Source organism: Monodon monoceros, unplaced genomic scaffold (assembly GCF_005190385.1).
Source record: "Monodon monoceros isolate NGI ecotype Baffin Bay Population unplaced genomic scaffold, NGI_Narwhal_1 Super_Scaffold_4, whole genome shotgun sequence".
Taxonomy (NCBI): domain Eukaryota; kingdom Metazoa; phylum Chordata; class Mammalia; order Artiodactyla; family Monodontidae; genus Monodon; species Monodon monoceros.
In genome coordinates this window covers 58083863-58111301 of record NW_021703781.1, presented here as the reverse complement: position 1 = coordinate 58111301, position 27439 = coordinate 58083863, and the positions used below count along the sequence as shown (strand labels likewise).

Genomic DNA, 27439 nt, shown 5'->3' with positions numbered 1-27439 from the left:
ATCTGCTTCAGTGGGCAGTGGTGTTAAAATATTCCCTCTGTTCTTTCCCACCATCCGAATCCTCTAAATCATCTTGAGATAATCTATACAAACCTTGTCCCCCAAATTTCTATCCCATTGCCATCATCCTCTCCCCAGCTCTTTGTCCACTTGTTCATCTCCCTGTTTTGTGGGAGCCTATTAGCTTAGGAGCAGAGGGGTAGCTTTAAGGCTTGCCCTGTGCCTCCCAGGACTGGAACACTAAAAAAGCTGATACCAAAGGAGGACAGCATTTGGGAGACTGGCTCCTTGTACTGAGGCAGTAGACTTGTCCACGGGTATTCCCCAGAGTGTGTCTGTCCTTCAGCCAGGAAGGAGCAGAGGCTACCACTTACTTTAAGCTGCTTGGTCTTCTCCCGCAGCGTGTGGCGGTAGATCTGTAGCTGCTCTGCAGCCTCAGGCCCAGGCTGCCGGGCCAGGATGTGCTTTAGTTCCACATACAGTTTCTCCTTTTCCTGGTGGAGAGTATAACCACAAATGGAGATAAATAACCACATCAAGACAAGGGAAGCGCCTTTAACAGCATGGTCAGGATGATTTGGGATCATCCTAAGGTCCTTCCCAGCTCCACACTGATTACATTCACACGTAGATTCATTCAATCAAGCATCAAGCCACATAGGGACCCGGCACTGCCCACCAGCAGGCCAGCAGCAGCCTTGCAACCCCCAGGTTGTGTGGCAAACCACATGGGAAGCCTACCCTTCCCTCCAGGGGACTTGCAACAACTGCATGAGGAATGGCCTCCCAGCCAGCCTGGCCAGGGGCCAGCTCCACCTACCAACATGCCCACAGTAGCCAGCCCTGCCACAACAGAAGGACACATGCAGTCCACAAAGGGGGTACCACTAGAGCATACAGCTCTGGTGACCAGAAGGGAGTGTGTTGCTGGGCCCTAAAGGATATCTCCTACATAAGGCAACTTCCCCAAGATTGGAAAATGTAATTGATGTACCTAACACATAGAAATGAACACAGAGAATTGGGCAAAATGAGGAGACAGAGTAATATATTACAAATGAAGGAACAAGACATAACCTCAGAAAAAGAACTAAAAGAAGTGGAGATAAGCAATCTATCCAACAAAGGGCTCAAGGTAATAATCATAAAGATGCTCACTGAACTTGGGAGAAGAATGTATGAACACAGTAAGAATTTCAACGAAGAGTTAGAGAATATAAAGAAGAACCAAACACAGCTAAAGAATACAATAACTGAAATTAACAATACACTAGAAGGAATCAACAGTAGATTAGATGGTACAGAGGAACTATAAACCAGAAGATAGAGTAGTGGAAATTACAAAGCTGAACAGAAAAAAGAATTAAAAAAAAAATAAGGATAGTTTAAGAGACCTCTGGTATAACATCAAGTGTACTAACATTTGCATTATAGGGATCCCAGAAGGAGAAGAGAGAGAGAAAGGGGCACAGAAAATATCTGAAGAAATAATAGCTGAAAACTTCCCTAACCTTGGAAAGATAAGACATCCAGGTCCAGGAAGCACAGAGAGTAGTCTCAAACAGAATCAACCCAAAGAAGACCACACCAAGACACACTGTAATTAAAATGGCAAGAATTAAAGATAAAGAGAGAATATTAAAAAAGCAAGAGAAAAACAACTAGTTACATACATGGGAATTCCCATAAGACTATCAGCTGGCTTTTCAGAAGAAACTGTGCAGGCCAGAAGGGAGTGACACAATATATTCAAAGCGATGAAAGGAAAAAACTTACAGCCCCAAATTCTCTACCCCGCAAGGTTATCATTTAGATTTGAAGGAGAGATAAAGAGTTTTACAGATAAGCAAAAGCTAAAAGAGTTTAGCACCATTAAACGGGCTTTAAAAGAAATGTTAAAGGAATTTTTCTAGGTGAAAAAGAAAAGGATACAACTAGAAATATGAAAATTATGAAAGGAAAGATCTCACCGGTAAAGCTAAACATACAGTGAAGGTAGTAAGTCAACAATGTATAAAGCTAGAGGAAGGCTGTAAGCTAAAAGTAGTAAAATCATCTATATCACAATATGTAGTTAAGAGACACACAAAACAAAATGATGTAAAATATGACATCAAAAACATTAACCGTGGTAGGTGGGGAATGAAAATGTAGGCTGATTAGAATGCATTCAAACTTAAGAGATCAGCAACTTAAAATAATCACATATATATATCACATATATATATAAATATATAATAATAGATACACACAAAAAGCGAAAGGCATTCAACCGTAACACTACAGACAGTCATCAAATCACACCGGAAGAGAGCAAAAGAAAAAGAAAGGAACAAAAAACTTTGAAAAAGAAATTAACAAAATATCAATAATTAAATGTAAATGGACTAACTGCTCCAATCAAAAGACATAGAGTAGCTGAATGAATACAAAAACAAAACCCAAATGTACGCTGCCTACAAGAGACTCACTTCAGATCGAAAGACACACACAGACGGAAAGTTAGGGGATAGAAAAGAAATAATAAAGATCAGAGAAGAAATAAATGAAATAGAGAAATAATAAAGAATCAGAGCAAGGACACCCATCTGCTGGTTCACCTGTTGGTTGCCCCAGAGGCTATCCATGGGCAGTGTAATGGGAGTGTTGTCCAGCCATCATATGATGCTGTCAGATATGCCAGACAGATGTTGCTCAACGTCACAAGGCAGGCAGATGATAACCTCGCAGAAGGGTCCACAGCGATAAGTTGCCATGGCAGTGCACTATGGTCAGCTTTTCCTGCTTATATTCTCTCACCCTGAAGTTTCCCTGTTATCTGGTTCTTTCATTCATGGTCACGTGGGGGGGGGGCGTGGCAAGCGGTGTAACTGGAAGTGGAGATTGCATCAGCCAGAAATGCAGGAAGTGCATCACTGGAAGTGGAAACGTCATCAAAGCATAACAGGGTGGGGCTAGGGTTGGGGTTAACCTCACCAAAGGGAGTGAGCAGGGCCACCTTTGAAGAGAGAGAGAGAGAGAGGACCCAAATAAACAAAAAATCAGAAATGAAAGAAAAGTTACAACCAACACCACCAAAATACAAAGGATCATAAGAGATTACTACGAACAATTAGACGCCAGTAAAATGGACAACCTAGAAGAAATGGATAAATTCCTAGAAACATACAATCTCCAAAACTGAATCATGACAGAAGAAATAGAAAATATGAACAGACCAATTAATGAAATTTAATTGGTAATAAAAAATATCTAACAAAGTCCAAGATCAGATGGCTTCACAGGTGAATTCTACCAAACATTTGAAGAAAAGTTGATACTTATTACTATCAAGCTGCTCCAAAAATCTGTGGAAGAAGGAACTTTTTTTTTAATTTTTAAATTTTATTTATGTTTTTATACAGCAGGTTCTTATTAGTCATCAATTTTATACACATCAGTGTATACATGTCAATCCCAATCACCCAACTCAGCACACCACCATCCCCACCCCCCTGTGGCTTTCCCCCCTTGGTGTCCATACGTTTGTTCTCTACATCTGTGTCTCAACTTCTGCCCTGCAAACCGGTTCATCTGTACCGTTTTTCTAGGTTCCACATATACGTGTTAATATACGATATTTGTTTTTCTCCTTCTGACTTACTTCACTCTGTATGACAGTCTCTAGATCCATCCATGTCTCTACAAATGACCCAATTTTATTCCTTTTAATGGCTGAGTAATATTCCATTGTATACATGAACCATATTTTCTTTATCCATTCATCTGTCAATGGGCATTTAGGTGGCTTCTATGGCCTGGCTATTGTAAATAGTGCTGCAATGAAAATTGGGGTGCATGTGTCGTTTTGAATTATGGTCTTCTCTGGGTATATGCCCAGTAGTGGGATTGCTGGATAATATGGTAATTCTATTTTTAGTTTTCTAAGGAACCTCCATACTGTTCTCCATAGTGGCTGTATCAATTTACATTCCCACCAACAGTGCAAGAGGATTCCCTTTTCTCCACACCCTCTCCAGCATTTGTTGTTTGTACATTTTCTGATGATGCCCATTTTAACTGGTATGAGGTGATACATCATTGTAGTTTTGATTTGCATTTCTCTAATAATTAGTGATGTTGAGCAGCTTTTCACGTGCTCCTCGGCCATCTGTATGTCTTCTTTGGAGAAATGTCTATTTAGGTCTTCTGCCCATTTTTGGATTGGGTTGTTTGTTTCTTTAATATTGAGCTGCATGAGCTGTTTATATATTTTGGAGGTTAATACTTTGTCCATTGATTTGTTTGCAAATATTTTCTCCCATTCTGAGGGTTATCTTTTCGTCTTGTTTATAGCTTCCTTTGCTGTGCAAAAGCTTTTAAGTTTCATTAGGTCCCATTTGTTTATTTTTGTTTTTATTTCCATTACTCCAGGAGGTGGATCAAAAAAGATCTTGCTGTAATTTATGTCAAAGAGTGTTCTTCCTATGCTTTCCTCAAAGAGTTTTATAAACTCTGGTCTTACATTTAGGTCTCTAATCCATTTTGAGTTTATTTTTGTGTATGGTGTTAGGGAGTGTTCTAATTTCATTCTTTTACATGCAACTGTCCAGTTTTCCCACCACCACTTATTGAAGAGGCTGTCTTTGCTCCATTGCATACCCTTGCCTCCTTTGTCATAGATTAGTTGATCATAGGTGTGTGGGTTTATCTCTAGGCTTTCTATCTTGCTCCATGGATCTATGATTCTGTTTTTGGGCCAGTACCATATTGTCTTGATTAGTGTAGCACTGTAGTATAGTCTGAAGTCATGGAGTCTGATTCCTCCAGCTCCTTTTCTTTCCCTCAAGACTGCTTTGGCTATTCGGGGTCTTTTGTGTCTCCATACAAATTTTAAGATTTTTTGTTCTAGTTCCGTAAAAAATGCCATAGGTAATTTGATAGGTATTGCATTGAATCTGTAGATTGCTTTGGGTAGTATACTCATTTTCACAATATTGAATTTTCCAATCCAAGAACATGGTATATGTCTCCATCCGTTTGTATCATCTTTAATTTCTTTCATCAGTGTCTTATAGTTTTCTGTATACAGGTCTTTTGGCTCCTTAGGTAGGTTTATTTCTAGGTATTTTATTCTTTTTGTTGCAATGGTAAATGGGAGTGTTTGCTTAATTTCTCTTTCAGATTTTTCATCATTAGTGTATAGGAATGCAAGAGATTTCTGTGCATTAATTTTGTATCCTGCAACTTTACCAAATTCATTGATTAGCTCTAGTAGTTTTCTGGTGGCATTTTTAGGATTCTCTATGTATAGTATCATGTCATCTGCAAACAGTGACTGCTTTACTTCTTCTTTTCCAATTTGTATTCCTTCTATTTCTTTTTCTTCTCTGATTGCCGTGGCTAGGACTTCCAAAACTATGTTGAATAATAGTGGTGAGAGTGGACATCCTTGTCTTTCCTGATCTTAGAGGAAATGCTTTCAGTTTTTCACCATTGAGAATGATGTTTGCTGTGGGTTTGTCATATATGGCCTTTATTATGTTGAGGTAGGTTCCCTCTACGCCCACTTCCTGCATAATTTTTATCATAAATGGGTGTTGGATTTTGTCAAAAGCTTTTTCTGCATCTATTGAGATGATCGTATGGTTTTTATTCTTCAATTTGTTAATATTGTGTATTACATTGATCGATTTGCGTATATTGAAGAATCCTTGCATCCCTGGGATAAATCCCACCTGATCATGGTCTATGATCCTTTTAATATGTTGCTGGATTCTCTTTGCTAGTATTTTGTAGAGGATTTTTGCATCTATATTCATCAGTGATATTGGTCTGTAATTTTCTTTTTTGTAGTATCTTTGTCTGATTTTGGTATCGGAGTGATGGTGGCCTTGTAGAATGAGTTTGGGAATGTTCCTTCCTCTGCAATATTTTGGAAGAGCTTGAGAAGGATGGGTGTTAGCTCTTCTCTAAATGTTTGATAGAATTCACCTGTGAAGCCATCTGGTCCTGGACTTCTGTTTGTTGCAAGATTTTTAATCACAGTTTCAATTTCATTACTTGTGATTGGTCTGTTCGTATTTTCTATTTCTTCCTGGTTCAGTCTTGGAAGGTTATACCTTTCTAAGAATTTGTTCATTTATTTCAGGTTGTCCATTTTATTGGCATAGAGTTGCTTTAGTAGTCTCTTACGATGCTTTGTATTCTGCGGTGTCTGTTGTAACTTCTCCTTTTTCATTTCTAATTTTATTGACTTGAGTCCCCTCCCTCTTTTTCGTGATGAGTCTGGCTAGTGGTTTATCAATTTTGTTTATCTTCTTCTTTAGTTTTATTGATCTTTGCTATTGTTTTCTTTGTTTCTATTTCATTTATTTCTGCTCTGATCTTTATGATTTCTTTCCTTCCACTAACTTTGGGTTTTGTTTGTCCTTCTTTCTCTAGTTCCTTTAGGTGTAAGGTTAGATTGTTTATTTGAGATTTTTCTTGTTTCTTGAGGTAGGTTTGTATTGCTGTAAACTTCCCTCTTAGAACTGCTCTTGCTGCATCCCATACATTTTGGATCGTGGCCTTTTCATTGTCATTTGTCTCTAGGTGTTTTTTGATTTCCTCTTTGATTTCTTCAGTGATCTCTCGGTTATTTAGTAACATATTGTTTAGCCTCCATGTGTTTGTGTTTTCTACATTTTTTTCCCTTGTAATTCATTCGTAATCTCATAGTGTTGTGGTCAGAAAAGATGCTTGATATGGTATCAATTTTCTTAAATTTACTGAGTCTTGATTTGTGACCCAAGATGTGACCCATCTGGAGAGTGTTCCGTGCACACTTGAGAAGAAAGTGTAATCTGCTCTTTTGGATGGAATGTCCTATAAATATCAATTAAATGTATCTGGTCTGTTGTGTCATTTAAAGCTTGGGCTTCTTTATTAATTTTCTGTTTGGATGATCTGTCCATTGGTGTAAGTGAGGTGTTAAGGTCCCCCAGTATTACTCTGTTACTGTGCATTTCCTCTTTTATAGCTGTTAGCAGTTGCCTTATGTAATGAGGTGCTCCTATGTTGGGTGCATATATATTTATAATTGTTATATCTTCTTCTTGGATTGATCCCTTGATCATTATGTAGTGTCCTTCCTTGTCTCTTGTAATATTCTTTATTTTAAAGTCTATTTTATCTGATATGAGTATTGCTACTCCAGCTATCTTTTGATTTCCATTTGCATGGAATATCTTTTTCCATCCCCTCACTTTCAGTCTGAATGTGTCCCTAGGTCTGAAGTGGGTCTCTTGTAGACAGCATACATGTGGGTCTTGTTTTTGTGTCCATTCAGCAAGCCTGTGTCTTTTGGTTGGAGCATTTAATCCATTCACATTTAAGGCAATTATCGATAAGTATGTTTCTATTCCCATTTTCTTAATTGTTTTGGGTTCGTTTTTGTAGGTCCTTTTCTTCTCTTGTGTTTCCCACTTAGAGAAGTTCCTTTAGCATTTGTTGTAGAGCTGGTTTGGTGGTGCTGAATTCTCTTAGCTTTTGCTTGTCTGTAAAGCTTTTGATTTCTCCATCAAATCTGAATGAGATCCTTGCTGGGTAGAGTAATCTTGGTTGTAGGTTCTTCCCTTTCATCACTTTAAGTATATCATGCCACTCCCTTCTGGCTTGTAGAGTTTCTGCTGAGAAATCAGCTATTAACCTTATGGGAGTTCCCTTGTATGTTATTTTTCGTTTTTCCCTTGCTGCTTTCCATAATTTTTCTTTGTCTTTAATTTTTGCCAATTTGATTACTGTGTGTCTCTGTGTGTTTCTCCTTGGGTTTATCCTGTATGGGACTCTCTGAGCTTCCTGGACTTGGGCGGCTATTTCCTTTCCCATGTTAGGGAAGTTTTCGACAATAATCTTTTCAAATATTTTCTCTGGTCCTTGCTCTCTCTCTTCTCCTTCTGGAACCCCTATAATGCGAATGTTGTTGCGTTTAATGTTGTCCCAGAGGTCTCTTAGGCTGTCTTCATTTCTTTTCATTCTTTTTTCTTCACTCTGTTCCACAGAAGTGAATTCCAGCATTCTGTCTTTCAGGTCACTTATCCGTTTTTCTGCCTCAGTTATTCTACTATTGATTCCTTCTACTGTAGTTTTCATTTCAGTTATTGTATTGTTCATCTCCGTTTGTTTGTTCTTTAATTCTTCTAGGTATTTTTTAAACATTTCTTGCATCTTCTCGATCTTTGCCTCCATTCTTTTTCCAGGGTCCTGGATCATCTTCACTATCATTATTCTGAATTCTTTTTCTGGAAGGTTGCCTATCTCCACTTCATTTAGTTGTTTTTCTGGGGTTTTATCTTGTTCCTTCATCTGGTACACAGCCCTCCTGCCTTTTCAACTTGTCTTTCTTTCTGTGAATGTGGTTTTTGTTCCACAGGCTGCAGGACTGTAGTTCTTCTTGTTTCTGCTGTCTGCCCTCTGGTGGATAAGGCTATCTAAGAGGCTTGTTTAAGTTTCCTGATGGGAGGGACTGGTGGTAGGTAGAGCTGGCTGTTGCTCTGGTGGGCAGAACTCAGTAAAACTTTAATCCGCTTGACTGTTGATGGGTGGGGCTGGGTTCCCTCCCTGTTGGTTGTTTGGCCTGAGACAACCCAACACTGGAGCCCACCTGGGCTCTTTGGTGGGGCTAATGACAGACTCTGGGAGGGCTCACGCCAAGGAGTACCTCCCAGAACTTCTGTTGCCAGTGTCCTTGTCCCCATGGTGAGCCACAGCCACCCCCCGCCTCTGCAGGAAATCCTCCAACACTAGCAGGTAGGTCTGGTTCAGTCTCCCCTGGGGTCACTGCTCCTTCCCCTGGGTCCTGATGCACACACTACTTTGTGTGTGCCCTCCAAGAGTAGAGTCTCTGTTTTCCCCAATCCTGTCGAAGTTCTGCAATCAATTCCCACTAGGCTTCAAAGTCTGACTCTTTAGGAATTCCTCCTCCCGCTGCCGGACCCCCATGTTGGGAAGCATGACATGGGGCTCAGAACCTTCACTCCAGTGGGTGGACTTCTGTGGTATAAGTGTTCTCCAGTCTGTGAGTCACCCACCCAGCAGTTATGGGATTTGATTTTACTGTGATTGTGCCCCTCCTACCATCTCATTGTGGCTTCTACTTTGTCTTTGGACGTGGGCTATCTTTTTTGGTGAGTTCCAGTGTCTTCCTGTGGATGACTGTCCAGCAGTTAGTTGTTATTGTGGTGTTATCGTAAGAGGGAGTGAGAGCACGTCCTTCTACTACACCATCTTGGTTCCTCGAGGAAGGAACACTTCTGAACTCATTCTACAAGGCCAGCATCACCTTGATACCATGATCAAGTGGGATTTATCCCAGGGATACAAAGATGGTTCATTATGCACAAATCAATCGATGTGATACACCACATTAACAAACTGTAGAATAAAAATCATATGATCTTTTCAATAATGCAGAAAAATCTTTTGACATTCAACATCTGTTTATTACAAAAACCTCAACAAAGTGAATATGGTGGGAATATACCTCAACATCATAAAGGCCATAAGTGACAAACCCAAAGCAAACTTGATGAAAAGCTGAAAGCATTTCCTCTAAGATCAGAAACAAGACAAGGATGCCCACTCTTGCCACTTTTATTCATCATAGTATTGGAAGTCCTAGCTACAGCAATTAGACAAGAAAAAGAAGTAAAAGAAATCCAAATTGGAAAGGAAGAAGTAAAACTTGACTGTTTGCAGATGACATGATACTACATATATAGAAAACCCTTAAGATGCTACCAAAAAACTATTAGAACTAATAAAGAAATTCAGTAAAGTTGTAGGGTACAAAATTAATATACAGAAATATGCTGCATGTCTATACACTAATAACAAACTATCAGAAAGAGAAATTAAGGAAACAATCCCATTTAGAATGGCATCAAGAAGAATAAAATACCTAGGAATAAGTCTAGGAATAAGTCTAACCAAAGAGGTTAAAGACTTATACTCTGAAAACTATACGACACTGATGAAAGAAAATGAAGGTGGCACAAACAAATGGAAGGATATATCATACTCATAGATTGAAAGAATATTGTTAAAATGACCATACTTCCCCAGGCAATCAACAGATTCAATGCAATCTCTATCAAAATACCAAAGGCATTCTTCATAGAACTAGAACAAATAATTTTAAATATTTGTATGGAAACACAAAAGACCCCCAACAGCTAAAACAATCTTGAGAAAGAAGAACAAAGCTGGAGGTATTATGCTCCCTGATTTCAAACTATGCTGCAAAACTGCAGTAATCAAAACAATATGGTACTGGCACAAAAACAGACACATAAATCAATGGAACAGAATTGCGATCCCAGATATAAACCCATGTTTATATGGTCAATTAATCTATGACAAAGGAGGCAAAACTATACAATGGGGAAAAGACAGCCTCTTCAATAAATAGTGTGGGGAAAATTGGACAGGCACATGCAAAAGAATCAAACTAAACTCATTTATCGGACTTCCCTGGTGGTGCAGTGGTTGAGAATCCGTCTGCCAACGCAGGGGACACAGGTTTGAGCCCCGGTCCAGGAGGGGCCCACATGCTGCGGAGCAACTAAGCCCATGTGCCGCAACTACTGAGCCTGCACTCTATAGCCCACGAGCCACAACTACTGAAGCCCATGCTCCACAACAAGAGAAGCCACCGCAATAAGAAGCCCATGCACTGCAATGAAGAGTAGCCACTGCTCACCACAACTAGAGAAAGCCCACACGCAGCAACAAAGACCCAATGCAGCCAAAAATAAATAAATTTAAAATATTAAAAAATAAGAACATAGAAAAAATTGTATGCTTACCCACATAAAAAATAAATTAAAAATAAATGATTTTTTTAAAAAGTTGAAAAAAAAACAACGAATTTATCACACCAGATACAAAAATAAACTAAAATGGATTAAAGACTTAAATGCAAGGCCTGAAGCCATAAAAACTCCTAGAAGGAAACATAGGCAGTAAACTCTTTGACATCAGTCTTTACAATATCTTTTTGGATCTGTTTCCTCAGGCAAGGGCTACAAAACCAAAACAAAAAAACAAATAGAACATGTATAAAACTAAAAAGCTTTTGCACAGAGAAGGAAACTATCAACAAAATGAAAAGGCAACCTACTCAATGGGAGAAGATATTTGCAAACAATATAATCAGCAAGTGGTTCATATCCAAAATATACAAAGAACTCATACAACTCAAATCAAAAAAAAACCCCAAACAACTCTATTAAAAAGCAGAGGACCTGAACAGGCATTTTTCCAAAAACGACATACAGACGGCCAACAGACATATGATAAGATGCTCAACGTAACAAATCATCAGGGAAATGCAAACCAAAACCACAATGAGATACCACCTCACACCTATCAGAATGGTTAGCATCAAAAAAGACTATAAAAAGTGTTGGTGAGTTTGTGGAGAAAAGGGAGTACTTGTGCACTGTAGTGGGACTGTAAATTGGTGTGGCCAATTTGTAAGTTGGAAAAGAGTGTGGAGGTTCCTCAAAAAATTAAAAATAGAACTACCATATGATCCAGGAATTTCACTTATGGGTTTTTGCCTGAAGAAAACAAAAACACTAATTCAAAAAGATATATGCACACCAATGTTCATTGCTGCATTATTTATGATAGCCAAGATATGGAAGCAACCTAAGTGTCCATTGATAGACGATGGATAAATAATATGTAGTATATGTATACAAAGTGATATTACTCAGCCATAAAAAATTGAAATCTTGCAATATGCAACAACATGGATGGATCTAGACGGTATTATGCTTTGTGAAATAAGCCAGATAGAGAAAGACAAATACCGTATGATCTCACTTAAATGTAGAATCTAAAAAACAAAATAAAACAGACTCAGATACAAAGAACAAATAGGTGCTTGCCAGAGGGGAGGCAGGTAGGGGGAGGAAGAAATAGCTGAAGGGGATTAAGAGGTATGAACCACCAGTTATAAAATAAATAAGCCATGGGGATATAACATCAGCATAAGGAAAACGGTCAATAATATTGTAATACCTTTGTGTGGGGACAGATGATTACTAAACTTAGTGTTGTGATCATTTCATAATATATGTAAATGTCAAATCACTATGTAGTACACCTGAAACTAACACAATATTCTACATCAATCATATTTCAACTTTAAAAAGTTGTGATATCCCAACCCTGATCAAGGGCCCAGGATGTGCTAGCATTTGGATACAAATAATAAGACAAATGAGGAAGAGACAGTCCCTCTCTTCCTAAACTTATGTCACATGACTGAGAGACAAGGATGGTGACAGAAGATTTCTACAAAGTGTTGTGGCCAGTAAAAGCAGGGAGTGACTAACTGTTTGGAGGAGTTGGGGAAGACTTCACAAAAATGTCACTTAAACTGTCCCTTGAAGAATGAGTAGGAGTTTTCCCCAAGCAGAGAGAGAAAAGAAGAGCTTTTTAGGCCAAGGTTCAGTGATGAGAACAGGAGAGAGGTGAGTCCAGCTCAGCAGGTACATACACTAGGCAGGTACACGGAGAGAAAATGCTGGGTGCGTAGGTTGGCACATGCGATGTGGTTTAGGACCACATCCTTTAAGCAACTGGGAGCCAAGGATGAGCCATGCCTGGATTTGTCTTCAGAGGAATAACTCCAGCAGGAAAGCAGAGAACAGAATGAGGGGACTGCTCAGGGGACCAGTACAAGCAGAAGATGAAGAAAGCTGGACCCAAGGCCGCTAGGACGGAAAGTAGGTAGATGTGAAGACATTTCTGAGGCAGAATCAGGGAGATTTGGTGAATGACCAGACAAGGGAGGAAGGAAGGAACAGGAGCCCAGAGGACTTCAAGGTTGCTACTGTGGACACCTCGGGGGGTGGAGGTGTTGGCATTGGAGGCAGACAGGCTAGGACGGGGAGGATATAGGGAGAGGGGAAGGGAACTGTTACTGCATTCTCTGCTGATGATCAGTGGGTTCCTGAAATGTTAAGCTTGAGGCCCTGTGGGACTATCTAGAAGAGGAGTTGAAAATAAGGTCTCAGACTTGAGAATTGAGGAGCATGCTGGAACTAGAGGTAGATCACATCCAGAGCCATGGGAGTGGATCTGTCTACTGGGATGGCTTACAGGGAGGGCCAAGGCAACCCGATTTTTGAGAAAACCAGCATATAAGGGGTAGGTAAGTATGAGAGACCCAGAGAAAGAGAATGAGGGAGAATAATTTACCCCAAACCAAGAAAAGGTAGACATTTAAAAAGGAAGGAAAGATTTGAATCATCAGTGACATCAAAGGGGTTAAAGAGAAGAAACAGGAGAAGGACTGAAAACAGCCTCTGGGGTGGGCTGTGAGGACAAAACAACCTTGGTCAAAAAGGCTGGAGTAACGTGTGGGGGTAAAGGTCACAGAGACTGAAGAACAAGTCAGAAGTAAAAAAGAAGTGAGTCTTTTAAGAAACATGGCATGAGAAGAACTGAGATCTGGAACTGATTTGAGGGAGTAGGTAAAAATCCAGGCAACCTAACATATACAAATTTGTAGAACTAAAAGAAAGGACTTCCTAGGATCCCAAAGCAAATCATAATTCTATGACTTATTTAAACCAATAAGCAATACAGAATTCCCATTTCTACCCTGAAGTTTAATTGCTTGTAATGTATTTTCAGATCCTTGAACTAAAGATACTACACATGAGCCAAGATTTATTTCTAAGGCATCTCAATTCTGGATTCCCATTTCTCTGAACTGCAGTCACCTGAACAAGCACTGATAAAGACTAGCGTGTCGGGCTTCCCTGGTGGCACAGTGGTTAAGAATCTGCCTGCCGGTACAGGGGACATGGGTTTGAGCCCTGGTCTGGGAAGATCCCACATGCCGCGGAGCAACTAAGCCTGTGAGCCACAACTACTGAGCCTGCACTCTAGAGCCCATGAGCCACAACTACTGAGCCCGTGTACCACAACTACTGAAGCCCATGTGCCTAGAGCCCGTGCTCCGCAACAAGAGATGCCACCGCAATGAGAAGCCCGTGCACTGCGATGAAGAGCAGCCCCCGCTTGCCACAACTAGAGAAAGCCCATGCGCAGCAAAGACCCAACACAGTCAAAAATAAATAAAATAAATGTATAAAAATAAAAAACAAAAAAGACTAGTGTGTCTACTCACTTGTCTCTGTACTTTTACATTTACTTCCTTAATTAATTATGTTTAAGGAAAAATATATAAGTAAATGCCCTCTCATTAAATAAACATCCAACCAACTGGAAACTAATTTTTTCCTAGAGCTAACTAATCTTACCATTGTCATCAAATAATCTGTTTTTGCCAGAGAACATAAATGTCATCTAAAAAGTAGGTAAAAGAAAATTCATTAACCAGTCATTGTTACCATTTGTTTTAGTTTTCCCTAGTCGAATTACAGAAAATTTATAACAAATAACATGGCTCTACTTTCAAAAGAGTGTATGCAAATTAAAAATTAGTCAGATGGGATAAGCTTCTGGAGAAACAAATATCAAGATAATACTCACGAGAGGACCTTCAAGATGGCGGAGGAATAAGACATGGAGATCACCTTCCTCCCCACAAATACATCAAAAATACATCTACATGTGGAACAACTCCTACAGAACACCTACTGAACACTGGCAGAAGACCTCAGACTTCCCAAAAGGCAAGAAACTCCCCACGTACCTGGGTAGGGCAAAAGAAAAAAGGAAAAACAGAGACAAAAGAATAGGGACAGGACCTGCACCTCTGGGAGGGAGCTGTGAAGGAGGAAAAGTTTCCACACACTAGGAAGCCCCTTCACTGGCAGAGATGGGGGGTAGCGGGGGTGGGGGGTGGGGCAAAGCTATGGAGTGATGGAGGAGAGCGCAACAGGAGAGCAGAGGGCAAAGCGGAGAGATTCCCACACAGAGGATCGGTGCCGACCAGCACTCATCAGCCTGAGAGGCTTGTCTGTTCACCCGCCGGGGTGGGTGGGGGCTGGGAGCTGAGGCTCAGGCTTCAGAGGTCAGATCCCAGGGAGAGGACTGGGGTTGGCTCCGTGAACACAGCCTGAAGAGGGCTAGTGCGCCACAGCTAGCTGGGAGGGAGTCTGGGAAAAAGTCTGGACCTGCCTAAGAGGCAAGAGACCACTGTTTCGGAGTGCATAAGGAGAGGGAATTCAGAGCACTGCCTAAACAAGCTACAGAGACGGGCGTGAGCCACAGCTATCAGTGTGGACGCCAGAGACGGGCACGAAACGCTAAGGCTGCTGCTGCAGCCACCAACAAGCCTGTGTGCAAGCACAGGTCACTATCCACACCTCCCCTCCTGGGAGCCTGTGCAGCCCGCCACTGCCAGGGTCCCGTGATCCAGGAGCAACTTCCACGGGAGAACACATAGCGCATATCAGGGTGGTGCAACGTCATGCCAGCCTCTGCCGCCGCAAGCTCGCCCTGCATACCATACCCTCTCCCTCCCCCCAGCCTGAGTGAGCCAGAACCCCCTAAGCAGCTGCTCCTTTAACCCCCTCCTGTCTGAGTGAAGCACAGACGCCAGAGGGCGACCTACACAGAGGAGGGGCCAAAACCAAAGCCGAATCCCCAGGAGCTGTGCAAACAAGGAAGAGAAAGGGAAATCTCTCCCAGCAGCCTCAGGAGCAGCAGATTAAATATCCACAATCAACTTGATGTACCCTGCGTCTGTGGAATACCTGAACAGACAACGAGTCATCCCAAAACTGAGGTGGTGGACTTCGGGAGCAACTGTAGACTTGGGGTTTGCTTTCTGCGTCTAATTTGTTTCTAGTTTTATGTTTATCTTAGTTTAGTATTTAGAGATTATCATTGGTAGGTTTGTTTACTGATTTGGTTGCTCTCTTCCTTTTATATATATATATAAAAAATATGCTTATATATATATATACTTTTTCCTTTTTCTCATTTTGTGATTGTGTGTATGTTTCTTTCTGATTTTGTCTGTATACGTTTGTTTTTACCATTTGTCCTAGGGTTCTGTCTGTCCAGCTTTTTTAGTATAGTTTTTAGCGCTTGTTATCATTGGTAGATGTGTTTATTGGTTTGGTTGCTCCCTTTTTTTATTACTTTTTTATTTTCATAACATATATGTATTTTTTAATAACTTTATTTTATTATTTTCTTTCTTTCTTTCTTTCTTTTCTTTTCTCCCTTTTCTTCTGAGCCATGTAGCTGACAGGGTCTTTGTGCTCCAGCTGATGTCAGGCCTGAGCCTCTGAGGTGGGAGAGCTGAGTTCAGGACATTGGTCCACCAGAGACCTCCCGGTCCCTCATAATTACAGTCAACAAGAGCTCTCCCAGAGACTTCCGTCTCAACGCTAAGACCCAGCTCCACTCAACAACCAGCAAGCTCCAGTGCTCGACACTCCATGCTAAACTAGCAAGACAGGAAAACAACCCCACCCATTACCAGACAGGCTGCCTAAAATCATAATAAGTTCACAGAAACCCCAAAATACACAACCGGACATAGTCTTGCCCACCAGAAAGACAAGATCCAGCCTCATCCACCAGAACACAGGCACCAGTCCCCCTCCACCAGGAAGCCTACACAATCCACTGAACCAAACTTACCCACTGCGGGCAGACACCAAATACAATGGGAAATAGGGACCTGCAGCCTGAGAAAAGGAGACCACAAACACAGTAAGTTAAGCAAAATGAGAAGACAGAGAAATACATAGCACATGAAGGAGCAAGGTAAAAACCCACCAGACCAAACAAATGAAGAGGAAATAGGCAGTGTCCCTGAAAAAGAATGCAGAGTAATGATAGTAAACATGATCCAAAATCTTGGAAATAGAATGGAGAAAATACAAGAAACATTTAACAAGGACCTAGAAGAACTAAAGAGCAAACAATGATGAACAACAAAGTAAATGAAATTAAAAATTCTCTAGAAGGAATCTATAGCAGAATAACTGAGGCAGAAGAATGGATAAGTGACCTGGAAGATAAAATAGTGGAAATAACTACCTCAGAGTAGAATAAAGAAAAAAGAATGAAAAGAATTGAGGACAGTCTCAGAGACAGCTGGGACAACATTAAACGCACCAACATTTGAATTACAGGGGTCCCAGAAGAAGAACAGAAAAAGAAAGGGACTGAGAAAATATATGAAGCGATTATAGTTGAAAACTTCCCTATTATGGGAAAGGAAGTAGTCAATCAAGTCCAGGAAGCGCAGAGAGTCCCATAAAGAATAAATCCAACGAGATACACGCCATGACACATATTAATCAAACTATCAAAAATTAAATACAAAGAAAAAATATTAAAAGTAGCAAGGGAAAAGCAACAAATAATATACAAGGGAATCAGCATAAGGTTAACAACTGATCTTTCAGCAGAAACTCTACAAGCCAGAAGGGACTGGCAGGACATATTTAAAGTGATGAAAGGGAAAAACCTACAACCAAGATTACTCTACCCAAAAGGATCTCATTCAGATTCGATGGAGAAATTAAAACCTTTACAGACAGGCAAAAGCTAAGAGAAATCAGCACCACCAAACCAGCTCTACAACAAATGCTAAAGGAACTTCCCTAGGCAGGAAACACAAGAGAAGGAAAAGACCTACAATAACAAACCCAAAACAATTAAGAAAATGGTCATAGGAACATACATATCAATAATTACCTTAAATGTAAATGGATTAAATGCTCCAACCAAAAGACATACACTGGCTGAATGGATACAAAAACAAGACCCATATATATGCTGTCTAAAAGAGACCCACTTCAGACCTAGGGACACATACAGACTGAAAGTGAGGGGATGGAAACAGATATTCCACGCCAATGGAAACCAAAAGAAAGGTGGAGTAGCAATTTTCATATCAGACAAAATAGACTTTAAAATAAAGACTATTACAAGAGATAAAGAAGGACAGTACAGAATGATCAAGGGATAAATCCAAGAAGAAGATATAACAATTGTAAATATTTATGCACCCAACATAGGAGCACCTCAATACATAAGCCAAATGCTAACAGCCATAAAAGAGGAAATCGACAGCAACACAATAATAGTAGGGGACTATAACACCCCACTTTCACCGATGGACAGATCATCCAAAATGAAAATAAATAAGGAAACACAAGCTTTAAATGATACATTAAACAAGATGGACTTAACTGATATTTATAGGACATTCCATCCAAAAACAACAGAATACACTTTCTTCTCAAGTGCTCATGGAACATTCTCCAGGATAGATCATATTTTGGGTCACAAACCAAGCCTTGGTAAATTTAAGAAAACTGAAATCATATCAAGTATCTTTTCTGACCACAAAGCTATAAGACTAGATATCAATTACAGGAAAACAAACTGTAAAAAATACAAACCCACGGAGGCTACACAATACGCTACTAAATAACCAAGAGATCAATGATGACATCAAAGAGGAAATCAAAAAATAGCTAGAAACAAATGACAATGAAAACAAACACAACTACCCAAAACCTACAGGATGCAGCAAAAGCAGTTCTAAGGGGGAAGTTTATAGCAATACAAGCCTACCTCAAGAAAAAAGAAAAATCTCAAATAAACAATCTAACCTTACAACAAAGGTAATTAGGGAAAGAGGAAGAACAACAACAACAACAAAAAAAACCCCAAAGTTAGCAGAAGGAAAGAAATCATATAGATCAGATCAGAAATAAATGAAAAAGAAATGTAGGAAATGATAGCAAAGATCAATAAAACTAAAAGCTGGTTTTTGAGAAAATACACAAAATTGATAAACCATTAGACAGACTCATCAAGAAAAAAAGGGAGAAGACTCAAATTAACAAAATTAGAAATGAAAAAGGAGAAGTAACAACTGACACTGCAGAAATACAAAGGATCATGAGAGATTACTACAAGCAGCTATATTCCAATAAAATGGACAACCTGGAAGAAATGGACAAATTCTTAGAAAAGCACAACCTTCCAAAACTGAACTAGGAAGAAATAGAAAATATAAACAGACCAATCCCAATCACTGAAAATGAAACTGTGATTAAAAATCTTCCAACAAACAAAAGCCCAGGAACAGATGGCTTTACAGAGTTAACACCTATCCTTCTCAAACTCTTCCAAAATATAGCAGAGGGAAGAACACTCCCAAACTCATTCTACGAGGCCACCATCACCCTGATACCAAAACCAGACAAGATGTCACAAAGAAAGAAAACTACAGGCCAATATCACGGATTAACAGAGATGCAAAAATCCTCAACAAAATACTAGCAAAGAGAATCCAACAACACATTAAAAGGATCATACACCATGATCAAGTGGGGTTTATCCCAGGGATGCAAGGATTCTTCGATATGCGCAAATTGATCAATGTGATACACCATATTAACAAATTGAAGAATATAAACCATATGATCATCTCAATAGATACAGAAAAATCTTTGGACAAAATTTAACAACCATTTATGAGAAAAACTCTGCAGGAAGTGGGCATAGAGGGAACCTACCTCAACATTATAGAGGCCATATACAACAAGCCCACAGCAAACATCATTCTCAATGGTGAAAAGACAAGGTTGTCCACTCTCACCACTATTATTCAACATAGTCTTGGAAGTCCTAGCCACAGCAATCAGAAAAGAAAAAGAAATAAAAGGAACACAAATTGGAAAAGAAGAAGTAAAACTGTCACTGTTTGCAGATGACATGATACTATACATATAGAATCCTAAAGATGCCACCAGAAAACTACTAGAGCTAACCAATGAATTTGGTAAAGTTGCAGGATACAAAATTAATGCACAGAAATCTCTTGCATTCCTATACACTAATGATGAAAAATCTGAAAGAGAAATTAAGAAAACACTCCCATTTACCACTGCTACAAAAAGAATAAAACACCTAGGAATAAACCTACCTAAGGAGACAAAAGACCTGTATGCAGAAAACTATAAGACACTGATAAAAGAAATTAAAGATGATACCAACAGATGGAGAGATATACCATGTTCTTGGATTGGAAGAATCAATATTGTGAAAATGAGTGTACTACCCAAAGCAATCTACAGATTCAATGCAATACCTATCAAATTACCAATGGCATTTTTTATGGAACTAGAACAAAAAATCTTAAAATTTGTATAGAGACACAAAAGACCCTGAATAGCCAAAGCAGTCTTGAGGGAAAAAAACGGAGCTGGAGGAATCAGACGCCATGACTTCAGGCTATACTACAAAGCTACAGTAATCAAGACAATATGGTACTGGCACAAAAACAGAAACATAGATCAAAGGAACAGGATAGAAAGCCCAGAGATAAACCCATGCACCTATGGTCAACTAATCTATGACAAAGGAGGCAAGGATATACAATGGAGAAAAGACAGTCTCTTCAATAGGTAGTGCTGGGAAAACCGGACAGCTACATGTAAAGGAATGAAATTAGAACACTCCCTAACACTATACACAAAAATAAACTCAAAATGGATTAGAGACCTAAATGTAAGTCCTGACACTATAAAACTCTTAGAGGAAAACATAGGAATAACACTCTTTGACATAAATCACAGCAAGATCTTTTTTGATCCACCTCCTAGAGTAATGGAAATAAAAACAAAAATAAACAAATGGGACCTAATGAAACTTAAAAGCTTTTGCAAAGCAAAGGAAACTACAAACAAGATGAAAAGACAACCCTCAGAATGGGAGAAAATATTTGCAAATGAATCAATGGACAAAGGATTAATCTCCAAAATATATAAACAGCTCATGCAGCTCAATATTTTAAAAACAAACAACCCAATCAAAAAATGGGCAGAAGACCTAAATAGACGTTTCTCCAAAGAAGAAATACATATGGCCAAGAAGCACATGAAAAGCTGCTCAGCATCACTAATTAATAGGGAAATGCAAATCAAAACTACAATGAGGCATCAACTCACACCAGTTAGAATGGGCATCATCAGAAACAACAAATGCTGGAGAGGGTGTGGAGAAAAGGGCACCCTCCTACACTGTTGGTGGGAATGTAAATTGATACAGCCACTATGGAGAACAGTATGGAAGCTCCTTAAAAAACTAAAAATAGAACTAACATACGACCCAGCAATCCCACTACTGGGCATATACCCTGAGAAAACCATAATTCAAAAAGAGTCATGTACCACAATATTCATTGCAGCTCTATTTACAATAGCCAGAACATGGAAGCAACCTAAGTGTCCATCGACAGATGAATGGATAAAGAAGATGTGGCACATATATACAATGGAATATTTCTCAGCCATAAAAAGAAATGAAATTGAGTTATTTGTACTGAGGTGGATGGACCTAGAGTCTGCCATACAGAGTGAAGTAAGTCAGAAAGAGAAAAACAAATACTGTATGCTAACACATATATATATGGAATCTTAAAAAAAAAAAAAAGGTTCTGAAGAACATAGGGGCAGGTCAGGAATAAACACACAGACGTAGAGAATGGATTTGAGGACATGGGAAAGGGGACGGGTAAGCTGGGACGAAGTGAGAGAGTGGAATGGACATATATACACCACCAAATGTAAAATAGATAGCTAGTGGGAAGCACCCGCATAGCACAGGGAGATCAACTCGGTGCTCTGTGACCACCTAGAGGGGTGGGATAGGGAGGGTGGGAGGGAGACGCAAGAGAGAGGGGATATGGGGATATATGTATACGTATAGCTGATTCACTTTGTTATACAGCAGAAACTAACACACCATTGTCAAGCAATTATACTCCAATAAAGATGTTAAATAATAATACTCACCATTTAAGAAATAATTCCAGAAATGACATGGAAACCCAAAAGTCCATGCAAAAGAAGAAAACTTGGACAAATAGAATTCCAAAGTGGTGATTCTCCTTTACTGTACAACACCTCCTGTCACATCTTACAATATAATGTTCCCAGTAAATGGATGTAGCAAGCAATGAGAAAGATATCAGGAAGTGAGTTTATTTTCTCTAGCCACTTAATGCCTGCTCTGTTGGAAAAATAACACTTCTGACAAGGCTTCAAGATTCAATTTGGAGAGGGTAATAAATATGTGGGGAAGCCCATGAAACTGTTTTGTCCATTTCTGTCATCTCATCTTTCTCTATACCCAGAGTACGAGTTGTACTTGAAAAGTAAAGAATCTCCCAATGATGAGGAGGAAGCATCTGGTTTGGGATACGATAATGTCTTAAACCGAAAAGGCCATCTTTCTCCGAGAACCACTCAATGTTTCACAGGCATAATTCTTTTCAATTGCTCCTGGTAGAGAGGGAGGAAAGAGTCACAGAAAAGACTGGAAGAAGCAAATCTCTTTACCTCATCTCACAGATAAGAATCCCAAGGTCAACAGGAATGAACGATGCGTCCAATTCTTCGACAAGCCAAAAACCTTGTCATGATATACTCAAGGATCACTTTTCCCATGCAACACCTCCTCTGGGGCTTGAAGATGTGTTACAACCCTGAAAGAATCTGGATCAAATTGAGCTACATAATTCCTAAAGGCTACACGGTAACATCAATAGAAGAATGGAGTCAGGTTCAAAGCCAGGTGAGAGGGTATCAGAGGTAAGAGCCCAACTCAGCTCCCACTTCTGCTGACCCACTCCATCTGAATGAGCCTTGCCGTGTCCTCTAACAGGACATGCAATCTCCATATACAGACAGAGTGGACAATGTTGCCACTTATCCTGTCTTCTTCTGTAACTTCCTGGAGTTTTATCAAGGCTATAAAATGAATTGAAATGGATTTATTCTAAAGAATAACTGAGTGAACAGTCAGGGCCCACAAGTGTGGAGGGGAAAATGAAGAAACTGAGTGAATGACCATGAAAACTGCCTGAGTATTCAAAGTCAAAAAGTTCTTAGGGTGAAATAACCCAGAAGAAGTGATGCATGTGCATTCATGGTGGATGGAAAGAATACCAAATGAAACTTCAGGGATGAAGACAGTGGGAGAGGGAATGGAGGGTTCTGGTTGAAATGCACTGGCAGGCTTCAACATGCGTGAACTTGGGTCTATGCTTACAATAAAAAACCTAGCTTTTGATAAAAGCAAAGTGAAAGCTGGTCAGCATTAACATTCTACCCGTGTGTATCACACAGATTTGTATTTGGGGAGAATGTGCTAGTAATTTAGATAAACATGGAGTGTTTGATGGATTGAAGGTCTTAAGTACGATTGTTTTCCAATTTAGTTCTCTCCTAACCCTCTACAAGGGCCAACTAAGCTCTTCAAACATTGTGCAATGGTGTGTATAATAACCCCATTTAGAGACAAAGCATGCAATTCTATTATAAAGAGAATCTAATGCAACAGAGACTCGTTAGCTGTCAGACGTGTATCGTCTCCATGAGCCAGCAGTGGCAGAACCAGCTGCCTTGTAATACATATCCTGTCCTTCTTCACTAAGCTGCATCCATTTCTTTTTAAACCAAGTCAATTAATTTGTCACTGGGTTAGAAGAACCATATGTCAATGAAATATCATAAGAAAATCACAAATAGTTTATTATTTCCCCACCAACAAAAGATAGCATCTTCAGGTCGGCACTTCTTTATTTATTCAGAGTTTGTGCATAATGCACATCAATATTACTTTGTAGCATGCCTCACTCTTTAAATTATTTTATGAACAGTTGTACTGGGCTATTAACACCAAAAGACTAGCCCTCTCTTTGGCTGAGCATAGCATTAACCTTACTACGTCCATCCTTGAAATGACGTTCTCTTCCTAGACAGCCCAGTCTCTCAGTTGGGACAGACTGTCAGACATGGTTATGGATTCTTTTGCTGCAAGAGACTCTGCCAAGTTATGCTGGATAACAGCACGGCTCATTGTCAATATTGGCTGAGTACATTGGTAAAAAATTAATTACAGTATTAGCTTCAAATAATGCTGTCATTACATGGTAACAGTCTGTAACCCCATATTGGAAGCTCCAGATATGGAACCACTCAGACTTTAGGTATTTGTATTTAATCTGACAGTAAATTAAAAGTCTACATTCTGAACAGTCTATGCAAATAAGAGTCAGTGTTATTCTGGGTACAATTCAGAGGAAGAAATTGAGTTGTTCACAGAACTCCTTTCCCCACTGAGCTACAATTTTATATTCACTGTCTGTTTCTATTCTGTGTCTTCTGATTTGCCTCTTCAGCTGAAAACAGAAGGTAGTTCACATTCAATGTGCACCCTAACACTCTTCTTCCTCAGCTCACCTACTTGAGGCAATAACTGACTAAGAGGAACTAATTTATTCTGTTTTAATCTGAATCTGAGCTTGGCAAATGACAATGCATTGATTCTGCTCACCCTGGATGCATCAATTTGCTTGCACGAGCATTAGGAATAATTACCTCACCCTGTGGGCTAACTACCTCATGTGAAACAGGCAGCTTTCCTCCTGATCTAAATACACACACTTACCTACACCCGCCAGGGTGAAAGTCACCCACTCAGATGCTTGGATATCACACACTCTAAGGAGAGAGACACCATCTTGCCTTCACTCTTGCTCACCTAATGGGTTCAAGATGAAGTTGATTTTCTTTTTAAATCCCATAACCACTGCTTCTGAGAAAGCCTACTTCACAGGATATACAAAAAATCTCGTTTCCAAAATGTCAACAGATGCCATATGTGTTACTTCAGTATTTAATCTTTATGAGTCCATTCTTTCTCTCCAATTGAATTATGAGCCTTTAAGGTCAGAACCACAATGGATCATTCCATAGCTCCCTTGCAGCTACTATTGTTCTCTACTCATCCTAGGTGCTCAGTAATTTTGTTGCTTGCAATTATGTTGTCAGCAAACTATGTCCATCATACTTTAGTAGGACACATCAATAGAGGTAAGATATATTTATGTTGAACTTTTAGTTGAAGTAGACCATTGGGTACAAGCTTCCTGTTAACAGAGCTTGTATATAATTCACCCCAGTGAGCCAGTACCATAAGTTTCACAGATTTGAGCTAAACTTTTTCATTGTGTATACTGTTTATAACTGAGGAAGTCACTTGATCTTTTAGTTATATGTTTATAGTGGTTTTCTGATAGTTCAGGTTGTTTCAAATGCCTTTTTTAATTCAAATGTATTCACTTAATTGGCTCTGAAAACTCTACTTGTATGTGCACATACATACTGATACATGTAAGTATGAAAATGCAAGCATAACTCTTAAACTATAGTCCTCAACTAAATAATATGCTGGCTTTTTCAACAGCCTCCTTAAACACAGAAATTCTAATTGCACACATAACTCTTTTCCATAATTAAAAATAAATGTAATACACTTTTGCCTCTTTGCTTGGTTTTAGTCTTTTTCTATCCTCCCACCCCCATCCACAATTCTTAACAATAGACTAAAGACAAAAGACTAAGATTTAAATGTTTAAACAAAATTGCTTCCCTCTCTCTATAAAGCCGACTCCTGAACATTGCCTAGCTTATCTAGGAATGCCTGTTTTCATTAGTAGGAAAATAAATTAGAAACTGTGTAAACATATTACATTTCTATCTAGCTTTAGAAAAGGAAAAAATAACAGCTGATACCTTGGGGCTTTCTTGTTTATTAGCTTTATAACAAAAATGTCAGCTAGACTGAACTCTGGACCTATCTTGTTTATGATGTAATGAAGTAGTAAAGGCCCCTGGAGAGGATGGGAGACGCTGGATTTGGGGATAAAACAGAATTATACAGCTGACTTCCTTATGAGCATGGAACTACTTGGTTACACCGTGGTTCTAGGCTTCAGATGTAGACGATTAAGTGTTTTATGAGGCATACGAGAAATCTGCATGCACTAACCTTCACCATTTTTGTGACAATAGAAAATACTTCTGGCGCTTTCTGATATAAGCAACACAAACTTTCTTTTTTCTTCCTTTTATTAACACAAACTTTCTTGAGAGATCTTTTCACAAGGGATTTTATTTCCAAATGCAAGTATATGTTTATGAAGTCCTGTACAAAGTATATAATTGTCTAGAGGAGCCTGAACTTCATTACCATGACTGTTGGCTTGTTTTACCTTTGTACCTTATCTAGCAACTTAATGTATATGAAGAATTTGCACACGTTAAATAATGATAGTGTTGAGTTTAAGCTTGTAATGAAACAGGTCTAGAAAACTGCAAGTCAACTAAGTTTTTATTTAGTACCAATACCATGCATGTGATTGTCCCAGTTTCATACATACAAAGACAAGTAAGATAAAAAACTTCAAGGAGCTTACTATTCAGTTGAGGAAAAACAAATAATAAGTCATAGAGCAAGACAGAGTAACGCCAGGTCCACAGAGAGGTGGTAGGAGTGGTGTGCAGTGTGTGAGTAGGTTCAGAGGTAGAGATGAGAGCCATTGGTGGGCCATAGAGAGGGAAACAGTTCATTTAGATCTTCATGGGAGTATTAGTAGCAGCAATAATATTTGTATTCATGAATTAGAAAAGGGCCTCACTATCAAAGGACAAATTTAATAGCTAAAGCCACTTGAAGTCAATCCACTTGAAATGTGATCATTTTTCACAGTAAATAATAAGGAAAAAAGTTTGAATGAGATTTTTTTCCTTGAAAAACTCATCTAAAACTCATAAAAAGAAGTTTATCTTGTCTTACTTAAATTTTTATATTTTAATTGTAGTAATATACTACTTACTAGAACAAAAAATCAATTTAAATTGGTTTTTTAACACAACTAACATTATTTTATAGTACAATTTGACTTCATATATCTGACTTTTGCAATACACCATTTTCTTAAATTTTTATTATTTAACAACCACACAAAAGAATATCTATACCATATGCAACTACAAAGCATAATAACAAAATGAATGCTTGTGATTAATCCATCCCCCAACTTATGAAATAGAACATTATCAATACCTAAATCTGTATACCCCTTTCTCTGTCCCATCCCTGTGCCTACACAACTGTCACCATTAGCCAAGGTAAGCACCATTCTGAATCCCATTATCATCATTCCCTAGATTTTTTCATATAGTTTTATCATATACCTATTATTTAATTTTGCTTTGCTTTGAGCTTTATAAAAATATATCCAAGTGTACCTACTTTTCTTTGACTTGCTTGTTTTATTCACCATGATGATTCTAGATTTACTGATGTCATTTTATGTTTCTGCTCATGTAGTTCACTTGATATTCTATTGGATGAGAATTCTACAGTTTACTCATTCTCCGGTTGGTGGGCATTTGGATTGTTTCTAGGGCTTTGTTTTTACCAGCAATGTTGCTATGAACATTCTCGTGCATGTTCCCTAGCTCACAAGTACAAGTCTTCCCAGCATGTAGACCTAAAAGTGGAATTGCTGCATCTTAAAGATACATGAATGTTCAACTTTGTAAGACAATGTAAAATTATTTTCCAAAGTGTTGTATAAAAACTGATCTGCATCTTTGCC

At 39.0% G+C, this 27439-nt stretch overlaps 1 protein-coding gene across 1 annotated transcript in view; it reads right to left on the bottom strand.

Moving 5' to 3' along the window:
- CFAP58 (cilia and flagella associated protein 58) overlaps positions 1–27439 on the bottom strand; it is a 105867-nt gene that overhangs the window by 6474 nt on the left and 71954 nt on the right. Inside the window, exon 16 of the mRNA XM_029244820.1 lies at positions 375–494. Within this exon, the coding sequence (XP_029100653.1) occupies positions 375–494 (120 nt within the window). The remainder of the gene's footprint in view (positions 1–374; positions 495–27439) is intronic.